Raw genomic sequence first — 18,242 nt, 5'->3', positions numbered from 1 at the left:
GTTCAACTGATAATAAATAGTTATTTCCAAATTAGTGGTGTTTAATTAAATAATGATTATGCCCATACGTTTGCAATTTTTTGTCATTTATTAATTAACTTTTAAGTTATTTTTTATGTTTAATTTTATTTAAGAGTATTATTGGTGTTGGTATTATTGGAAATGCTTAATGCTGTTTGAATCATTTTTTGAATAGCTCAACATACGTTCTTTTTTTCATACACTCATCTTGCTTTCATCTTAATTACTTTCAACGTCAAACGGGCTCCCGATTACTACAGTTTCATTTTTAATCATTCTATATGCAATACATGTTAACTATTACACGCGGGTATGTCCCAACAGCTTTTCTTATTTATTTGTTAATCTATTTACAACGACTTAGCGCTCAAAATTAAGCAATTCTCTAAAAAATTTTATAGCCATGACATTGTGCGACTAACTTTGTTTAATTTAGTTAAAATTTATATTATTTTTTTCGTTAATCTGTACAAATTTCGAAATTTTTCTTTACTATGATTAACACATTCCATTCGAATAATTTACGAAATTTTTAAATAAAAAATGAATAAATATTGTATGTTTTTTGTACAATTCGAACAAGAATTACATTTTGAATTGTTTGTAACAAAAGTTTGGAAGGTGAGACTTTATGATAATGAATTGATATGATATAAAAATCGAATGGAAGGATAATCCTAAAGAATCGATTTGAATAAAAACTTACTGACTTTTTCGCTATATTTCATATAATTAACGTACATTAAGATATTCCATTAAATGTTGAATTATATTATCAATTACTCGCCTTATGAAAATGCATATTTTAACACTGAGAGGACATGCCCACGCTCGAGGTACTTATGACGGAAAAATCAGTAGGTACGAACCCCATAACGTTATATAACTATATCGTAATATGTCATTGACAAGTATACACATAATAATATATAACGCCATACCTCCACAAAATATCCATGAACATTTTCTTATATCGTTACAACCAAATAATTTAGATCACCGTACAAATAAATTCATCAATATATCGTTGCCCTGAGTGCCTTGGTACCTGGCGTATAGAATTATTTGATTTTTATAAAATATTCATCAATCGACTCACTTAATCATACATATGACATTCATATAAAGACGCTTCCAATGATGTATCCTCTTATAACATTATACAAGTGGACTTGCATATAGAGAACGATTAAAAAAAATTACTCGCTTAGGATAATCGATTATTAATCGAGCGTTTATTTAACGGTGACCTCAATTTTATTAAGACACTTTTCAAACAATTAATCCAGCCACTTTTATTTTTTATTTTACTTAGGAAAATAGGGAGCCCGGGCAGGCCACACGAGGAGCCATAATTCCATTTGTGAAACATTGATTGATTATTGTTTCATTCATTTAATTTACAATTATTATCATTAAAAAATTATTTCTCAATCACAAAATCTTCATCTTGAGTTGTATAATTTGCTTATAATTAAGTATTTAAATAAATAAATCATTTAATATTCAAGAATAATATTTGTACAATTTTGAATGGGAATTTATATTTATAATTAATAAATTGTTTTACCTCAAATAAAAAGATCTTGGTTTGAAAAATAATTTTTCCTTTAAATTATTCTTATCGCATAAGTATGAAATATTAAACCTTTCTGTACCATTGGCCCACTGCGTTGATATACATAAAATCTCTCCACTAAAGTTTCCAGTTAAATTCATCCATCACGACGAAAAGTGAAGATTTTGTCGGCTTAATTGTAAATTGATTAGAAGAAAAGGAACAGTGCCACACACAGAATCGACATAGAAAAGTCGATGGAAGACCAATGGTTTTTTTATTTTTATTCAAAGGTGCAATTAATGCTACTCCTGTACGGCACTGTCTTGAATTGAATTTAAATCCCACAATGTTATCATGCAGTCAAAGTTTATCGCTCGATCGTCAAGATTACATACTCGATGAAATATATATTGAATTAATTAATAATTAATAAACGCATGTGCAATAATACAATTCGATTAACCATAACGTAATTTTGAATAATCCTGAAAGTTTCGCTGTCCGGGTACCTCGCCCCTTTGACTTGAATTTTTTTATTTTCGATATTTATTTAATTGAATTGTTTTCATAAGTCTAATGAGAACCAGGTATTTACATAGCAAAGGTGGCTGCCAGGAGATGAAAATTCAGTAGCTTGATTCTCTTAAAAAATTAGCCTTTTTACATATAGATTATTTGTTCGGGCGAAAAAATAGAGCTATGATAAATATTGTATACCATGTACTATGATGAGCGTGATGCTTATAATATTTCATTTATTTTATTATTTTTTCTTCATTAATTAAAGTATTAATTTATTTCTTTGGTTTTTGTATGTATATGGGCCAGGTGGCATTTAGCTTAACCCGGGGCAACTCGGCAGGATGTTTTACTGAGCTAGTACCGTTAAGAATATTTTTTTTTTCTTTTAATAAGTAGATTCGAAATTATCTAAAGTGCGTAAAAAAAAATTTGCAGAATTATAATTATAATGTATAATATACTCAATGAATTATGGCGCTGGTGTTTCTTTTTTAATTGAATTTATTATTTAATTATCAACATTTTTTTTCATTTCATTTGTTCCTTTGATCGACTACGTAATTTTTAATTTTTTTTTCTTTTAATCTTTAGATGCTGTGATTTTTATTACTGTGATCTAAATATAATTCGTGAGTTCCGGAAAATTTTGAGGATCATTATGCAAAGCCAATATAATTTATATTATTTTATTTAAGTATAGAAGCTTCACACAGCCAAAAAATGAAAAGCACTTAAAACAGTGCTCAACACTATATAAATAAGTTATTAATTAATTATTTAATCAATAAAACAGATTTCGATTGGCTGGAGTAGCGCTGGAAACTACACCACGTGTAGCCCTTATACAAATTTATTTTTAAAATTTTAATCTTTAATTTGTTTAAACCTACTAAGTAGCTTAATTGTAATTAAAGTCATTCATATACATACTAACAGCACTTCTCTTTTACTTCGTAATGAATGTTTTTTTTTTCTTCAGTGTGAGCGGTATTCAACTTTTCTCGTGTTTGATATATTATTATAATATACGTACATATAATTTAAAAAAATTATATTATAAATTTTCGTTCCACCATATGTACGTATAATATATTATTTGGTAATTTTATACTATATTCACTTATAATTTATGAATAATACTTATCATTCAATGTGGCTCAAATTATTGAAAAACTTCAATAATAACAAACATTAATTTTAATAATTACAATAATTTAATATTAATCTCGATTGTAATATCTAAATATATCACTTGAAAGCGGTCAGCTCGATCCACGAGCGGTCGCACACATTGTCACACACCCCCCGTGTCTCGTGAGATGCAATTTCAACATCCCCTATTGCAGATTCGTACATTTCATTTGTTATTTATTATGTATTTATTATTTTTTTTTTTTTTATTTTATATTAACTATTTTTAATATTTATTTATAGTAATTGCATTAATATGCCATAAATAATCTTCGTCAATAGTACTAGTAACACGCACTGATTATTTTTCATTCTAAAAACTATCTAATAATTATTTTTATGGCGAATAAAATTTTTCACAAAAAAATACGAACATGATTTTTAGTAATCTGATTTTAATTTTTTTTTAAACTTTTTTAAATGATATGCTCTTTTTGTTTAAAACGATTTTTACTCTAATTTGTATGGATTTTTCTTCTTTCTTTTTTTTTTTTTATTTCCTAGATTATTATAATTAATTGCAAAATTACTCTTACGTATCGCAACAAGGGATGTGTAACAGCACCGGCACTATTATTTTTTTTTTTTTTTATTTATTTACTACGCCAGCCTGAAAACCCTACTCTTCGGTGCGTTGTTGTTATTATTCTATTATATTAGTAATCAATATAATTTTTATATTATATTTTTTTTTATTCTGCAATATTATAGCAGCAGGCTTCATTTCATAGCAAAATTACACTATAATCCGGAATGCATGCTGGTTTTTTCTGCGTTTATTAATTGTTTGGTCTCAATATTTTTATCGCAATATATTTATTAATCCTTCCATTATACGCTTCCTGGGTGGTAGATCATGTTTACCGAGCTTATGCCAAGTGGAATAAAATGTAATATAATTTTTCATAATAATAAACATAAGTGCATATGCAGACATAAAATAATTATATTAATTTTCATAAACAAATAAAAATGTTAACAATACCGTTTGTTTTTTTTTCTTTTTTAGATTTGTTATTAAAATAACAATATTGGTTAAAAGAATTTCAATTCGAATTTTTTACATGATATATTTGGGAAAATAAAATATATTTTTATAACCTATGGTAATAATTCATACTTTCAAAAATAAATTATTATAATATTTGACGATCAGCGCTCGCATAATGCATTTTTATGAATTTTACGTGCTTACCGCGTGCCAATTCACACGTGTAAGAGGTATAATAGAAACAATGAATTATGGAAGTCCAATGATTTACAGGGGATTTGTTGGAAAATATATGAATATTCCTTATACACGAACTCCGCGTCATGTAATTGAATAAAAATTGTGAAAATAATTTTATATGATGAATTTATAATAAATGACTGTATCGAAATAATAAATTAGTTTTGTTTTTTAAAACAAATTATCTTCTTAAACGTGAGTTTAATTTTCCTAATTGAAAAATATTTGATGAACTTGTTTTATAAATTTAAAATTCTATTATTACAATTTCATCATAAAAAGTATTTTTCACAAACAGACAATTGTCATAAAAATAAAGAAAAATAATAAAAATAAATATAAAAAAATGTTTAACTTTACAATATAATTAATCATAAATGCTCTATGATTTTTATTTCTGTACAGTAATAGAGAATCGTTTCTATTGTGATATCCAACAAATAAAAATGCATAATAATTCTATTGTCTCGCTATAGCAGTAACAAATACGTCCAATAATTAATTAACTATTCATCTGTTTCTCTCGCAGATCCGCCACAAAATTATTTAATTTTGATGTAACATACTAATATTTTTTTTTTATTTTCACTAGCAATCAGACTCGTCAGCTAATAATAATCTTTGTCTGTCATACCCTAACAGCTACACTTATTAACAACGTCCATTGACCTGATTTATTTAGTTTACCATATTTTTTTTTTCTCGTAATATAGCTATAGGAAAGTAATTTTTAGTTGCAGTAGTACATAGTAGTATTAGTAATAGTAAACTTTATCATTTTCATAAAATTCTTTCTTCAATAGCTAAGCTGTTAATTGATGTAATTTTCTTTACTAAATTAGCGAGGCGAGAGATTCAAATATTGTATTAAAAGCACATAACATAAGTCATGTAATTATTGATTCTCTAAAGTCACTAATTAGTTATTTTTCTTTTGTTCAATGTCTTTTGATAAAATGCCTTAGGCAATAAAGTGATTTGTTGATATATTTGCGCGATGGTTTTAATTAAATGTGAGATGAAAAATCTATTTTTTAGTAGTATATTTAAGATGAATTCGGAATGTGATACTTTGATGTTGTGTCCCCTCGATAATTTAACGTAATAGCATTATATTTTGTGTTAAAAATTTATGTTACGATCAATTATTTACGGATATGCGACTAATGGTGACTGATAATGAGACTTTTTATTAGCTCAGTCTCATTTTTTTTTATTAATCGGATTTACTTCTTACTGTCTGAGCTTTACTTTTACTGCATATGCACTGAAAATTTTCTGAAAATTTTTTTACTGCCTAAAAATTTTTTAAAGCCTTGGTTTTTAATCTCGTTTTTTTAATCATTAAATTACTTCAATATATTAACTCGTTATTATTTATTAATCATTAGAATTAATTAAAAAATAAATTACAATTGACAACGATATCGAAAACAAATTCTATAATTTACAATTTACAATAAATATTGCTAATTACTATGATCAGCAATTTTATTTTTTTTTTACTTTGTGATTGAATCATGATAACTTTATATCAAATAATTATTTTTTTTATTGTTAAATTTTAAGAATATCAAATAACTACGGCTTTCTTAATCTTACTATGACTAGAATGCAAATTTACATTTCAGGATATGCTAAAATACATTTAGGATTTGAAACGGAACATTTTAGCCAGACTTGTAATATTGTAACTTGAGGCTGAGCAGGTTTTCTTTGTTTTTATACCGAGGGAAATAAATGGGACGGCAGGAGGTCTTTATACTTGATCGGATCTTCTTCATTCCCTCGTCATTTGATACAAATAGTATTATTTGTTCGTCACAGTCATATGTACGTCGCTGACGTTTTAAACATTTATAAATAAAACTGCCTCCCTTGATATAATTAAAATCTAAATATCTCTAACTTATATATTTATTATTACAAAGCGTTATTATAATTGTTCAATAGCAAAAATAATTTTTTCTACCAACAAAAAAACTACTTAGTTATTTAGTAACATCTTTAGAAATTTATTAAACTTCTTTCAAGAAATATTAAGATACATTGGATAGGATTTGAGTGCAACAATAAAGATATAAATTTTAGTTATAAAAATGTCTTTAAAGTAGCTTGATTAAATAATTTTTTTGATGAATAATAATTTTTTAAAAATAAAAAATTGAATCTTAAAGTAATGGAAATATGGGAGGCAGTTATCAGACGTTGGAAGAAAAAGCACACTGTATCTTATATGTGGTAGTATAGACGGCAGAGTAATTTACGATTATAGAGTATAAGTAGCTAAAAGTAGTTACTAACTGGTACGTGGAATTGGCAGGAAGGACTCAATGTAAATTACGTTACAATTCCGAGCATCCCATTCAATTTTTTTGTTTATATTAATAATCACCCATTTAGGTATTTTATTTTTTTTCATTTATCTATTATTTAATCAATTTCTGCAATCACTACCACTCGGATAAACACTCATCCTATCATGAAACGTCGCCTCAATAAAAGAGTAAGTAAAAATTGAATATCAAATTGTTTCTCTAATTTTCAAGATCTCCTAGCAAAATTTACAATTTTTTAATTGATTTTTTTTCATTTACTGATGCCCGAGTAAATGAGTAACAACAAAAAAATTGATACGTCAATTGTAACGATATTAACTAACTTTTGATTTGATAAAAAAAATTTTTATAACTTTTCGAAGATAATTCATCAGAATCTATCAAAAAACATTTGTGTTTTTTTCTTTTGTATGTACATTGATTAATGAACCAATTGACCTCAGAGAACATTTTTTTTATTTGAGGTAAAATTGATGATAATTAATAAAAAAAGATTATATATAAGTGTAATTAATAGTTCATAGAAGAGAGTAGAAAACAGAAATGAGCAAAGTAGAGAAGAATAGCAAATTGGCAAAATATCATGGGGCGTTATTGGACGAATCTGCCATCCCACAGTTGTTATTACCTATTTACGTGCACCTCGCGTTAGTATACACGTCTCAACGATTGCTAGTCAGGACGTGATTAAGGCGAGAGTCAAAAGCTTGCAACTGCAGCTGAATTACGCGCGAGGGGACACTAGGGTATGCAGGATGGAAGATGGGACGGTGTATGGTCACGTTAGTGTTACGTGACTTTTAGTAAAAATTTGTGTAGCTGTTTTACGCATTCTGTCCGTTTCCTAGTTAACAAAATCATCTAATTTCTTATATCCTTTACATATCTTCTTTTTTAATTGTTTTTCAATTCATTTTTTCTAATGAAAAAAAAATATATACAAAAATTTACCGTCAATATGTCGTATTTTTTTTTTAGTTCCGTTATTAATTCTTTTTCTAAACTCTGTCTCTTTTTTTAACTGATCCTTTCTGCGAGTTGCCGGTCTGTGCAAAAAACGGCGACGCCCCAGGAATGAGTCGGGTGCTCGGTGAAAGTGCGACAGGACTCTTCTTCTCTATTGTATTTTTATTTATCTATTATTACTCTTATTAATCTTTATTATTATTTCATAATTATTCACCTTTTTTATTTATTAAATCATTAGCAGTATATTTACGATACCACCATCGAGGCTTATGTTGTTCGGCCTCTTAATTCTGGTTGTGCGCGAATGTATTCACATATCGTATTTACATATAATTATACATACGCGTACATCCAAAGTTAATTAATTAATATTTATATACTTTTTACATTTATTAATATACGTAGGACTTAAAGCGATATTTAAGACGCACCGAAGCGTCTATATCTCATAAAAACGACCATTTAAAAAATTTGTATTTTTTTTATTATTTTTTATATTTTTTAATTTTTTACTGTCGCAAGGAGCCGTCTATCCTTACGCTGTAGTCTTTTTGTTTCTGTATTTTTTCGTAGAATGCGTTATTTCACGTTTATATAATCGTTTATTTTCAATTATTTAATTTTATCATTTTTTTTTTTTAAGATTAATAAATATAATAATTAGTATTATCTGGTATGATCCCCGCGGCCCGCCGGGGCTCCCACCTGCCCCTTTTGTTGTGAAACTTATCGTTTCTCCCTTACTTATTGACCCTATCATAAAAAAATTCGCCTAAATCCCAAATTCCGATCACGCCCTTCTCCTTCTTTAACGTAACTTTCTTCAATTCTTAACTCCGTCATTGATTAACGAGAGAACGGCGCTACGGAGATTCGATTTGAACACTGGAGTCGGTGGTGTGGGGCGTAAAAAGTGGCAATGTACACAGTATCCATGTACACGTAGGTCCCAATGTGGGAGATGTGCGGTATATACTAAAAGTCTCTTTTATTTTATGCGCGCAACGATATCGGGTGTGTGCAAAAGATATCAACTTGGCGTTCGCACAGCATGGACGTACATGGTAAAATGATGACAAAAATAAATTTTTGTGTCATCATCAATGCGCGGCGTGGAAAAGACCTACGTCAAATACCGCAAGGAGCTGTTGCTACTCTTCAGTAACTGTCCCAGCAATGGCCGCCACGCAGCCACCGTCTCCTTCACTGAAAATTATTTTTCATTATTATCTATTTCATCTTATTTTAATCACTAAATATAAATAAAATAAAGACAAAAATCATTCATTAAGTATGTGATATATCATTGTTGATTGAAAATAATGCATAATCTTTCTTATGAATAATTTTTGTCTCTGCATAGATGTATCATTAATGAATTAAATAATTTACTACCTAGTAGTCAGACGTCAGTCTCAATGCTTATGCAGGTTGGATTAATGTTATTATTATGGCGGGGATTGCAGTTTGGTTTCTTAGTAACCTCTGAATGAGCTATCAAAATACCCTCTTCCAGTTCCATTATGTCTGATGATGACTCTGACATTGAGCTCTTTTTAATGTGTTGACCTACAGTAATAATAAGTTGTTAATGCGTTCTTATTTTATCTTACTTAATTAAATCAATCAATATTTCTAGTTTTAGATTTAAACTAATAGGCACAATTTATTTAATCGAATTGCAAAGAATATTTATGGAAAAAAATATCTACATGATAAACTTGCCTAAAGTGCCAGGGAGATACGGACAGCTGGTAACATGATTGAAGTTTTGTGATTGCATCTCTTCTTGGTCAGTCTCTCGATGATAGAAGTAATTGAAATTGGAGACGATGACTGGTACTGGCAAAGCAATCGTGAGTACTCCAGCAATCGCACAGAGTGAACCAACGATTTTTCCCCAGACTCCCACGGGCCTGAAACACATAACGTGGCAAAATTCAAAGTAACTTCAGTTTTGGTAATTCATGCAATCTATGTGCGAGGTGTGGTGACTTATTGGTGTGCCGTGTCGAGTGTGCTTCTACTTGCCGAAGGCTCGAAAACAAAACCAATAGTCAGATAACTAAATGCAAGTGTTGTTTATCTAATTAAAAAACCAAACAAAAAGTTCTAAACTAAATTGCTCAACATACCTAAAGTATTGTCTATCAATAATTCATCTAACATACTACTGTTTGCGGAAAAATGAAGTAATGCGTTGCAAAAATTCCAATTTAATTCAAAATGATCATTTTGGATTAATTAATTTTAAATAAATTAAATAAATAATTCTTATACAGATATATTTCTAGATAAGTCGAAGTTTTTCAAGTTGAATATTTTTTTCTACTTCAATTGATTAAATAATTCTCTCTATAACTATAATTATTTATTTGATTCTAATCTAATTTCTTGCGTGCTTTCTATTGATATATTATATTCTAATGATATTTTATTGTTCTATTTACTACTACTTATATAGCGTATGATGATTATATCTTGTGAAATTGAATTTAAAACTAGACTTCAATTATTTTTACTAAATTTTTCGTTCTTGTTTTATGATTTATGATACGGCAGTTGGTAATGATACGTTTATTTTCAATTGAAAGTTACTGTTTACGATCACTGATGATATTTGTGTATGACATAAAACAGTGAATGATAAAAGTCAACAACATGCCTCGCTTTCAGCATTCCTGGGAATTGAAACTCGAGGCGCATGCATTAAGTAGTGAGCTGTATGTCCACTCTGGCAATTGTAAGCAGTACCTTACGGAAAATTCTTTGTTGAAACTAAATTACGAGTGGACTCGAAATGACTTTAATTTCTTTTTTTTTTTTTATGATATTCAGTAATTGCCTCAATTTTTCAATGTTGGAATTATTTTTAATTTTATTCTGAAACATTTTTCTTGATATTTAATCCAATAAATATGATGTCATTCATTTGTTAATAACGATTATTATTATTATTAATAATTGATTTTCTATTATTGTGATAACTATTTAAAAATATATAGAGTTTTGTTACAAAACATATTTATTATTGTAGAAATATTGTTGAGAAATTATTGTCAGAAAAAGAATAAAATATATTGATTATTTAACTCAGAAACCATTTAATTGTGAATCACAGCAAAACTTGATAAAATAAATTGAATTAATTTGATGCATTATTAAATCTAACTAAAAATGTAAGGCGGTTTAATCCCATGGGGCTTGGCTTAATGACGTTTTATACAAATTCCACCACTTTCATAGAAAAAAAAACAAAATTTAAGCACCTAGGTTTTAGTTATTATTTTTAATGCTGGTGTAATTACTATATTTATCGTATATAAGATATAAAAATACTAAAAACAAAGAATTTTCTTGATAATCTCATAAACAAGCGAGTCAACGAACAGATGAATGTATTATATGTCGTTGAAATCTAGAAACTAATCAATCAACTAGGTTCAAACATGTCTGCTCTAGTGCAATTTTTTTTTATAGCATTCAAGTGTATTGTAATCATTCAATCATTAAATTTATGAATTGACGGTACAGTGGTTGAAAAAAAAAAGTTGAAAAGAAAGAAAAAAAAATTTCATTTTTTAAGAATAAAGTTTTTCTATGAATATATGTAAAAATTGTGTTTATTTGTATGAATATACTGGGTTATCTATTCAATGCTAATATAACACAATAAATATTTATGGTTGATAAATATTCTATATGACGATGAAATTCTATAAGATTGAACAATAATAATAATAATGATAATAGTAGAAATAATAAAAAGTGTAAAGTATGAGCGTAGTGTAGATATAATATTGATAAATATAAAGATAGGGTTTGAATTAGAATAAAATGTAAAAGCAAAAAATATATCTGAGGATCCGTAATGCTAGTAAAAAAGTAAGTTAATCAACCAGTCATTTAGTGAACTATACAAACGACAACTCAAGAAGAGCATACTGTGGCAATAACTAAAATGTTAATGAAAGTGAGTACATCATACGTCATGTCACCATAGCCCACGGTCGTCATCGTGACAACGGCCCACCAGAACGCGTCCGGAATGGACTTGAAGAACGAATTCTCGGAGCCGGCCTCCGCGAAGTAAACAGCTGAGGAGAATAGCACCACACCTGCAAGACAATGGAGAAAAACGCGTTGAGAAATATCAAGTTTTAGATTTTACCTCATATCTCCGTAGCCAACAGTTGTCATTGTGACCACCGCCCACCAGAACGCATCCGGTATCGATTTGAAAAAGCTCTCCTGAGATCCAGCTTCTGCGAAGTATACCACCGAGCTGAACAGGATCACGCCTGCAACACGATCTCTCAACTACTATTTCAATCATTATCTATCGCTTACTCGAATTACACTGCCCGGGTATCTGGTCAGCCTCAAAAACATGATGCTTCAAATCAATTTATAAATCTCTACGACTCTATTTTTTATCAACCAACTACAGGTAAAATTTTACTAAGAGAAAGCCAAACATCGAACATTTCTAATTTTTCAGTAACATTTACGTATAAATATAATTAAAAAATCAACTAAAAATGAAGAAATAAATGTTTAAATTAGAGAAACTGTTCGATACTTAGTGATTTCAGTTCTAAACTATCATCGTCATTTACATTCCAGATAACGAAATAATTTTAAAGAGAATAAAATACTGATACAATCTAAATCTAAACATTTATTGCTTAACTTGAATGAAATAACTTTTCTTTTTAGAATTATTTCGTCAAGAATTCGTGATCAATATTATACAAGTAACGGTATGAGAATGGAATTTTTACTTACCGATAAATAGGAAAAAGATGAGCAGACCCAACTCCCGCATAGAAGCCTTGAGAGTTCTACCAAGGATTTGAAGGCCTTTACTATGCCTGGATAGTTTGAATATTCGAAATACTCGAACTAGTCTAATGACCCTTAGTATCGCGAGGGACATCGCCTGGTTGGTGCTTTTATCCTGCGGGCTGACCGGGGCCTTTGGCAGGTCAAATTCGTGCTCCTTTCCGGCAATCACCGTGCCTAGTGTAATGAAGTACGGAATGATCGCGATGATGTCAATAAAGTTCATAAGGTCACGGAAGAAATTTAGTTTATTTGGGCAGGCGAGGAAGCGCACCGATAACTCAAACGTGAACCAGATGATACAAATAGTCTCTATTAGGAAGAACGGATCCGTAATGTCCGGCACTTCATCCTCTTCAATTTTTGTGCCGTTCGTCGTAGTGTTGAACACTTTGTAATGTTTAAATTCAGGCAGGGTTTCCAGACAAAAGATTACAATCGAGAGGAGAATCACGAATACGGAGATGATGGCGACGACTCTTGCTCCTTGTGAGCTTTCCGGATACTCGAATAGTAACCAAACTTTCCTTTGAAGCTCATGCGATGGCAGCGGCTTTTCTTCTTCCTTAATGAATCCTTCGTCTTCCCTGTTTGACAAATATTCAATACCTATTAATCATGGATTATCCTATTTAATCCGCTTTGCTTAAAGCTTGAAAGTGTAACTGTAACTACAACATACCATGCAATGTTATTGTCAATACAATTACAGGTTAATTCTCAATAACAAACTAAATTTTATTTATAAAATGTGAGACTAATAAATTTCACTGTGAGCTATTTTTTCTCTCTGCTAAATGTTTCTTTTTTCTTTGAAGAATAAAATAAGAAAAATTGAAGAAATAAAGTTTACTTTACCTGAATTTATTTGTGGCCAATTCTCCCAGCTCATAAAACTTGATTTCTTCGGAGAAGACATCAAGGGGTACATTAACTGGCCGTCGAAGACGTCCGCCACTTTGATAGTAATAAAGAATTGCATCAAATGAGGGTCGATTCCGATCGAAAAAGTATTCGTTGCGTAGTGGATCAAAGTATCGAATCCGTCTGGCCGGATCACCAAGAAGTGTATCCGGAAACTGGTTCAACGTACGCAGCTGTGTTTCGAATCGTAATCCACTCACCTGTAAAGAAAGTTAATTATAAGTCAAAGAGCATTAAGTATTCCTTTGTGAGATTTTTTTCTATTCTCTTGAACGCTAATTATGAGCCGAGGGTAAAGACCTAATGAAAAATAACTACTATAATTGGTGCAATGCAGTCATGTCACAGTTGAGAATGGATAATCCTCCCTTCGTACGGAACATGGCCTTGGTACTATATTCCTCCAGATTTCGAGATGAACTTGGAAAGCCGCCAAATGATGTGTCTAGGTCACTTCTATATCTTGAGATAAGTTTATTCAAGCTCAAGCTCTCATGACAAGGATAAATACAAATACATTTGCTTTACAAACACACAATAAACCGTGATAATCAATGAGATCAATTAGATTGGTGCAAATGAGCTTACGTCACTCAAAATCGTAATCAGTAGATCTCGAAGATAACTAGATATTCTCCAAAGACAATTATGGATAATTTTGTAGTTAGATAGAATTGATTTTACGTGAGCTTTTGCGATTAAATTCACAATGGAACATGGAAATGTCGACCCAGATTAGGAAGAATGATCGCACTGAGGCTTTCTTCCTACCAGTGTGTTGTGATGTAACTTATAAATTGCCTTAAACTAGTATTTTTCTTTTGTTTTAACTGCAATACAGCCACTCATCCCAATAATACTTTCAGTCATTCGTAGTCTGACGGATGGCTAAAGTTTCTATGAAATCCGTCACGCAATGCCCTATTGGCAAGTCAGCCAAAAAATAAAGTAGTACAGACTAAAAGCTAGGATTTGAACCAAATTTTAACTAATCAATCAAATCTAATAATAACAAAGACTATCGCTGACTTTGAAATTCAATCATATTAACTTTTATTCAAATATTTTTATGTTACAATTATTTATCTTTCATCTGACCAAAAGATAGCATACATTTCACCAGAATTTATTGATCAATTTAATTCTATTTTCCTATTTGATAAGAAATGTTGCTGATAAAATTGTATTTATTAGACAATTGTATTATATTACAACATTGGCAACGTTCCACTTGGTAATCAAATTTCTTGGCAATTAAAATTCAACGTAAATAATTTAATAATCCTACTTATTGTTGATTGTTTCTACACCAAATAATTAATTGCATCGAAAACCATTTAAATTTATCTCTCCAATCATATTTTTCTCTCTAATAACGAAATATAACTGTCAAGCAGATCCAACATGGTCGAAAATGAGTTTTATTGATTAAATCAATTTCCTATATGTTATTTGTAATGAAATAATATTCCTGGCTTCTTTAATTAAACGAGACGATTGATATAATGTAACATGGACTGACAGGATTATACGTAAACTGTCAATAATTAGGCCATTTGTTTCATAAATTGAATGTACTTACGTTGATGACGACCCTCCCACAGAAGTCATGATCGTGTGGAATCGGTTCGAAGTGTGTGACGCCTGTATATTGGGTGTGAGGGTTTGGCCCATCCTCGTCCTGGCTGCTGAGCTTCGGCAGCGATCTGCAATATAAAAATAACCAGTCAATAAAATGAAATTGATGACTGCATAGAAACATTAGCATTTCTATGATGGAATCTATTTTCAATCAACTATAAGTATTTTGCCTCGATATTCATGAAGCTCTAGAATAAGATTGGACTGAAATTTAGAAAATTTTATGATACTGTTTGCAACTTTCTAACTTAACATTATAAATGGAAGTTTATTATAATAATTTTTCTTTAAGAAAATCAATAAATAAATTGAATAAGTGATAAAACACTTTTTTAAATCAATTTCAATGATGATAATATGCTTTGATAGCAGAAAAACCAAAGTTTTTTGCCAGTGCTAATCGATAACTGTGTAATTACTGGGTAATTACCTAGCAGTTTGTCGAATATACTATATCCTACACTGTCCCCGATAAATTACATGCTTTCAATAAATGAGTCTATGAATTTTCTTATGAGGCAATTTGCACCGTGCAAATTAGTTAAATGCCAATTAAAAATAACTGAGTCTGACTTGGTTTTATTATTGCTTTACGATGAGAATAAAAATATTTCCAAGAATATTCTATATTAATACTTATGAAGAATTCTTTAGATATACTCAAAATTCTCAGTATCTAAATCTAAATATGTTACAACTATTGTTTTAATCTAATTTTTTCAATACTTACTACGATTAAAGATCTCATTGAATTTAAAATAAAATGAAAAGAGTGTAACCAATAAACTACTTAAAATTTTTCAACATCTACTCATGTGTATTCTACGCATACTTCACGTAGTTGTGAGCATTCAAAAATAACCAACCGCTCTACGAAAATAACTATCATCGACGTTTCCAATTAAAATCTTGTATTTTGAGAATACTCAATGTTTTGAGGACTTCTAGCTCAAGTATATTATCTTTTTTATTTATTACTTGTTAACACTTATTTTTCAACAACTGTTGAAAACTTTTCTATTTTATTTCATTATAATAGTTTGTATAGATTAATCGACGATTAATTTACTTTAAATAAACAAATTAAATTAGCCCAGTAAATTCATTACAATAATTTTCACAAAATAATCATAACACATTTATTACCATCAATATTGTAATTATAAATATTTGATACATTTTTGTTTAATGTTATTGGATAAACTGTTTTATTTGTTTTCTACCTTTTTGATTCTTTCTTCTAACTGGTAATGAAAAATAGATAATTTTGGCAAAGTTGATAATTGGATAATAGGATGACGTTAATTATTTATGAGATTAAAGTGAATTCAGTTAGATACTTATAATTTCAGAAATAAATCATCATTAATAAAATATGACGAGAAAATTTATGAGGTTAAAGAAAATTTAATAACCAAGAGTATTTAATTACTGGCTTCAGTGATTAGTTTAGGATTTTAATTTCACTTAGATTGTATTGGAAAAGCTGACTGAAAAACTTGAACATAAAAATTTACCAGAATAGTGACTTTTAAAAGATAGTTAATATTAATTATTTGATATATAAAAACGATATAAATGAATATGTTTCACAAGAAGTTTACACATCATCTTACAATAAATTTTTCAGCAAATCTGCGGTTGAAGCCGATATAGATTTTATGTGTCGTTGAGGTATGTGATTAACTCATAAGAGCACTCATCACGCTTGTAAATTTTCTCTTGATTTTCTTTCTATGCCAACTGCCAAGATGAATTATACATGGTTCGGTTATGAGTACTTTATTACGCCGTTAGCATTATAAACATCAAAGAAAACTCACTCAATTCACAAGAATCCTTGGAAAATTTTACTAATATTACTGTGAATAATAAAAAGTATGAAAATTACCGTGAAATATAATACGTAAAAAAATTGAAAGGTTAAAAAAAAAAATACTATTATTCTCCAATAATTTTTTTAGTTGGAATACTTGCAGTTTTTTTTTCTCTCAAAAAAATTACTTCAAAAGTATCAATTCCTTTTTATTAGATAGAGTACTATTATAGATGATTAATTAATTAAGAATTGAAATTTAATAAAACGGTACTGTAATTTTAAAAGTAGCCATCAAAATAAGAGAAGACAAAGATTCCAATATTTTAGTTTTGTTCAAGTAAAATAGTGTCTAAAAAGAATAAATAATTTTAGTCGTCACATCTTAAGAAACTTCATTAATGAAAAATATGAATAATAACTTAATAAATTAATAATTAATAAAGTCTTTGAAATGAAAATGAGCACAGTCTAAATTTAGTCTCAATATCTTCAATGTTAAATCTGTCCAACATCTTTCATATTAGGAAGGCTGTTAAGCATACATTTTCATATATTTAAAGGTTGAGAGTGTGTAATGAATTGACAGTAGCTGACGTACATCTAGTAGACAGATATAGTGCTATTATGTATCGCCACATGATAGGCGCTGATGGTGTCTCAAGTCATCACTAATTCAGTAGCTCGTCAAGATCGTCAAGAACTCTAGTGCTCGGTTTTGTCTATCTGCGTTGGCTCCCACTGAGAGTAGAGAGTGAATATATATACAGGCACCCTCTCACTCCTTACATTTAAGCTTCACTATCATCCTCGTCTGAATGCTTGCTCCAATGAACAAAGAAGTAAAAAAGAATCTGGAGCATTACTTCTTTCATAGCTACCAAGGCTCTTGAATGGGGCGTTTAATGCAAGTGGTACTCAAATCGACCTATCGAGTGGTCAGACAATTCATTAGCATTTTATCCCCTACTGTTCTCTCTATATCTTGAATATTGACAACAAGATTTTGTGATTGAGGGATGGAATTATGTAAAAATGCATCTTGTCCTTGATTTCTTATTTCGAAAGCTACTTCATTATTTCTATTTTTAGACATCTCATTTGCATTATTAAAATTACTGAATAAATACCAATCAATATTGTTAATAAACCAAAGTAATTCTGCTGCAGCAAAAAGAAATG

At 29.4% G+C, this 18,242-nt stretch overlaps 1 protein-coding gene across 7 annotated transcripts in view; it reads right to left on the bottom strand.

The window, feature by feature from the left end:
* Positions 1–5,082: 5,082 nt before the first annotated feature.
* shaker (Potassium voltage-gated channel protein Shaker) overlaps positions 5,083–18,242 on the bottom strand; it is a 92,169-nt gene continuing 79,009 nt past the window's right edge. For 5 of the 7 annotated variants that reach the window (XM_035079870.1, XM_035079868.1, XM_035079867.1 and 2 more), the window contains 7 exons: positions 15,186–15,309; positions 13,538–13,803; positions 12,623–13,266; positions 11,823–11,952; positions 9,560–9,750; positions 9,230–9,403; positions 5,083–9,040 (listed from right to left, as the gene is read on the bottom strand). In XM_035079870.1, the coding sequence (XP_034935761.1) occupies positions 9,237–9,403; positions 9,560–9,750; positions 11,823–11,952; positions 12,623–13,266; positions 13,538–13,803; positions 15,186–15,309 (1,522 nt within the window). In that variant the 3' untranslated portion in view covers positions 5,083–9,040; positions 9,230–9,236. Of the gene's footprint in view, positions 9,041–9,229; positions 9,404–9,559; positions 9,751–11,815; positions 11,953–12,005; positions 12,136–12,622; positions 13,267–13,537; positions 13,804–15,185; positions 15,310–18,242 lie in introns of those variants that run through there. The other 2 variants (XM_035079869.1, XR_004690120.1) reach the window with 2 other exon arrangements.

This window comes from Chelonus insularis, unplaced genomic scaffold (assembly GCF_013357705.1).
Source record: "Chelonus insularis isolate UGA/USDA-ARS -01 unplaced genomic scaffold, ASM1335770v1 contig_25_pilon, whole genome shotgun sequence".
Lineage (NCBI taxonomy): Eukaryota > Metazoa > Arthropoda > Insecta > Hymenoptera > Braconidae > Chelonus > Chelonus insularis.
Note: the sequence above shows the minus strand (reverse complement) of the source record. Positions and strands in the feature narration are given on the sequence as shown.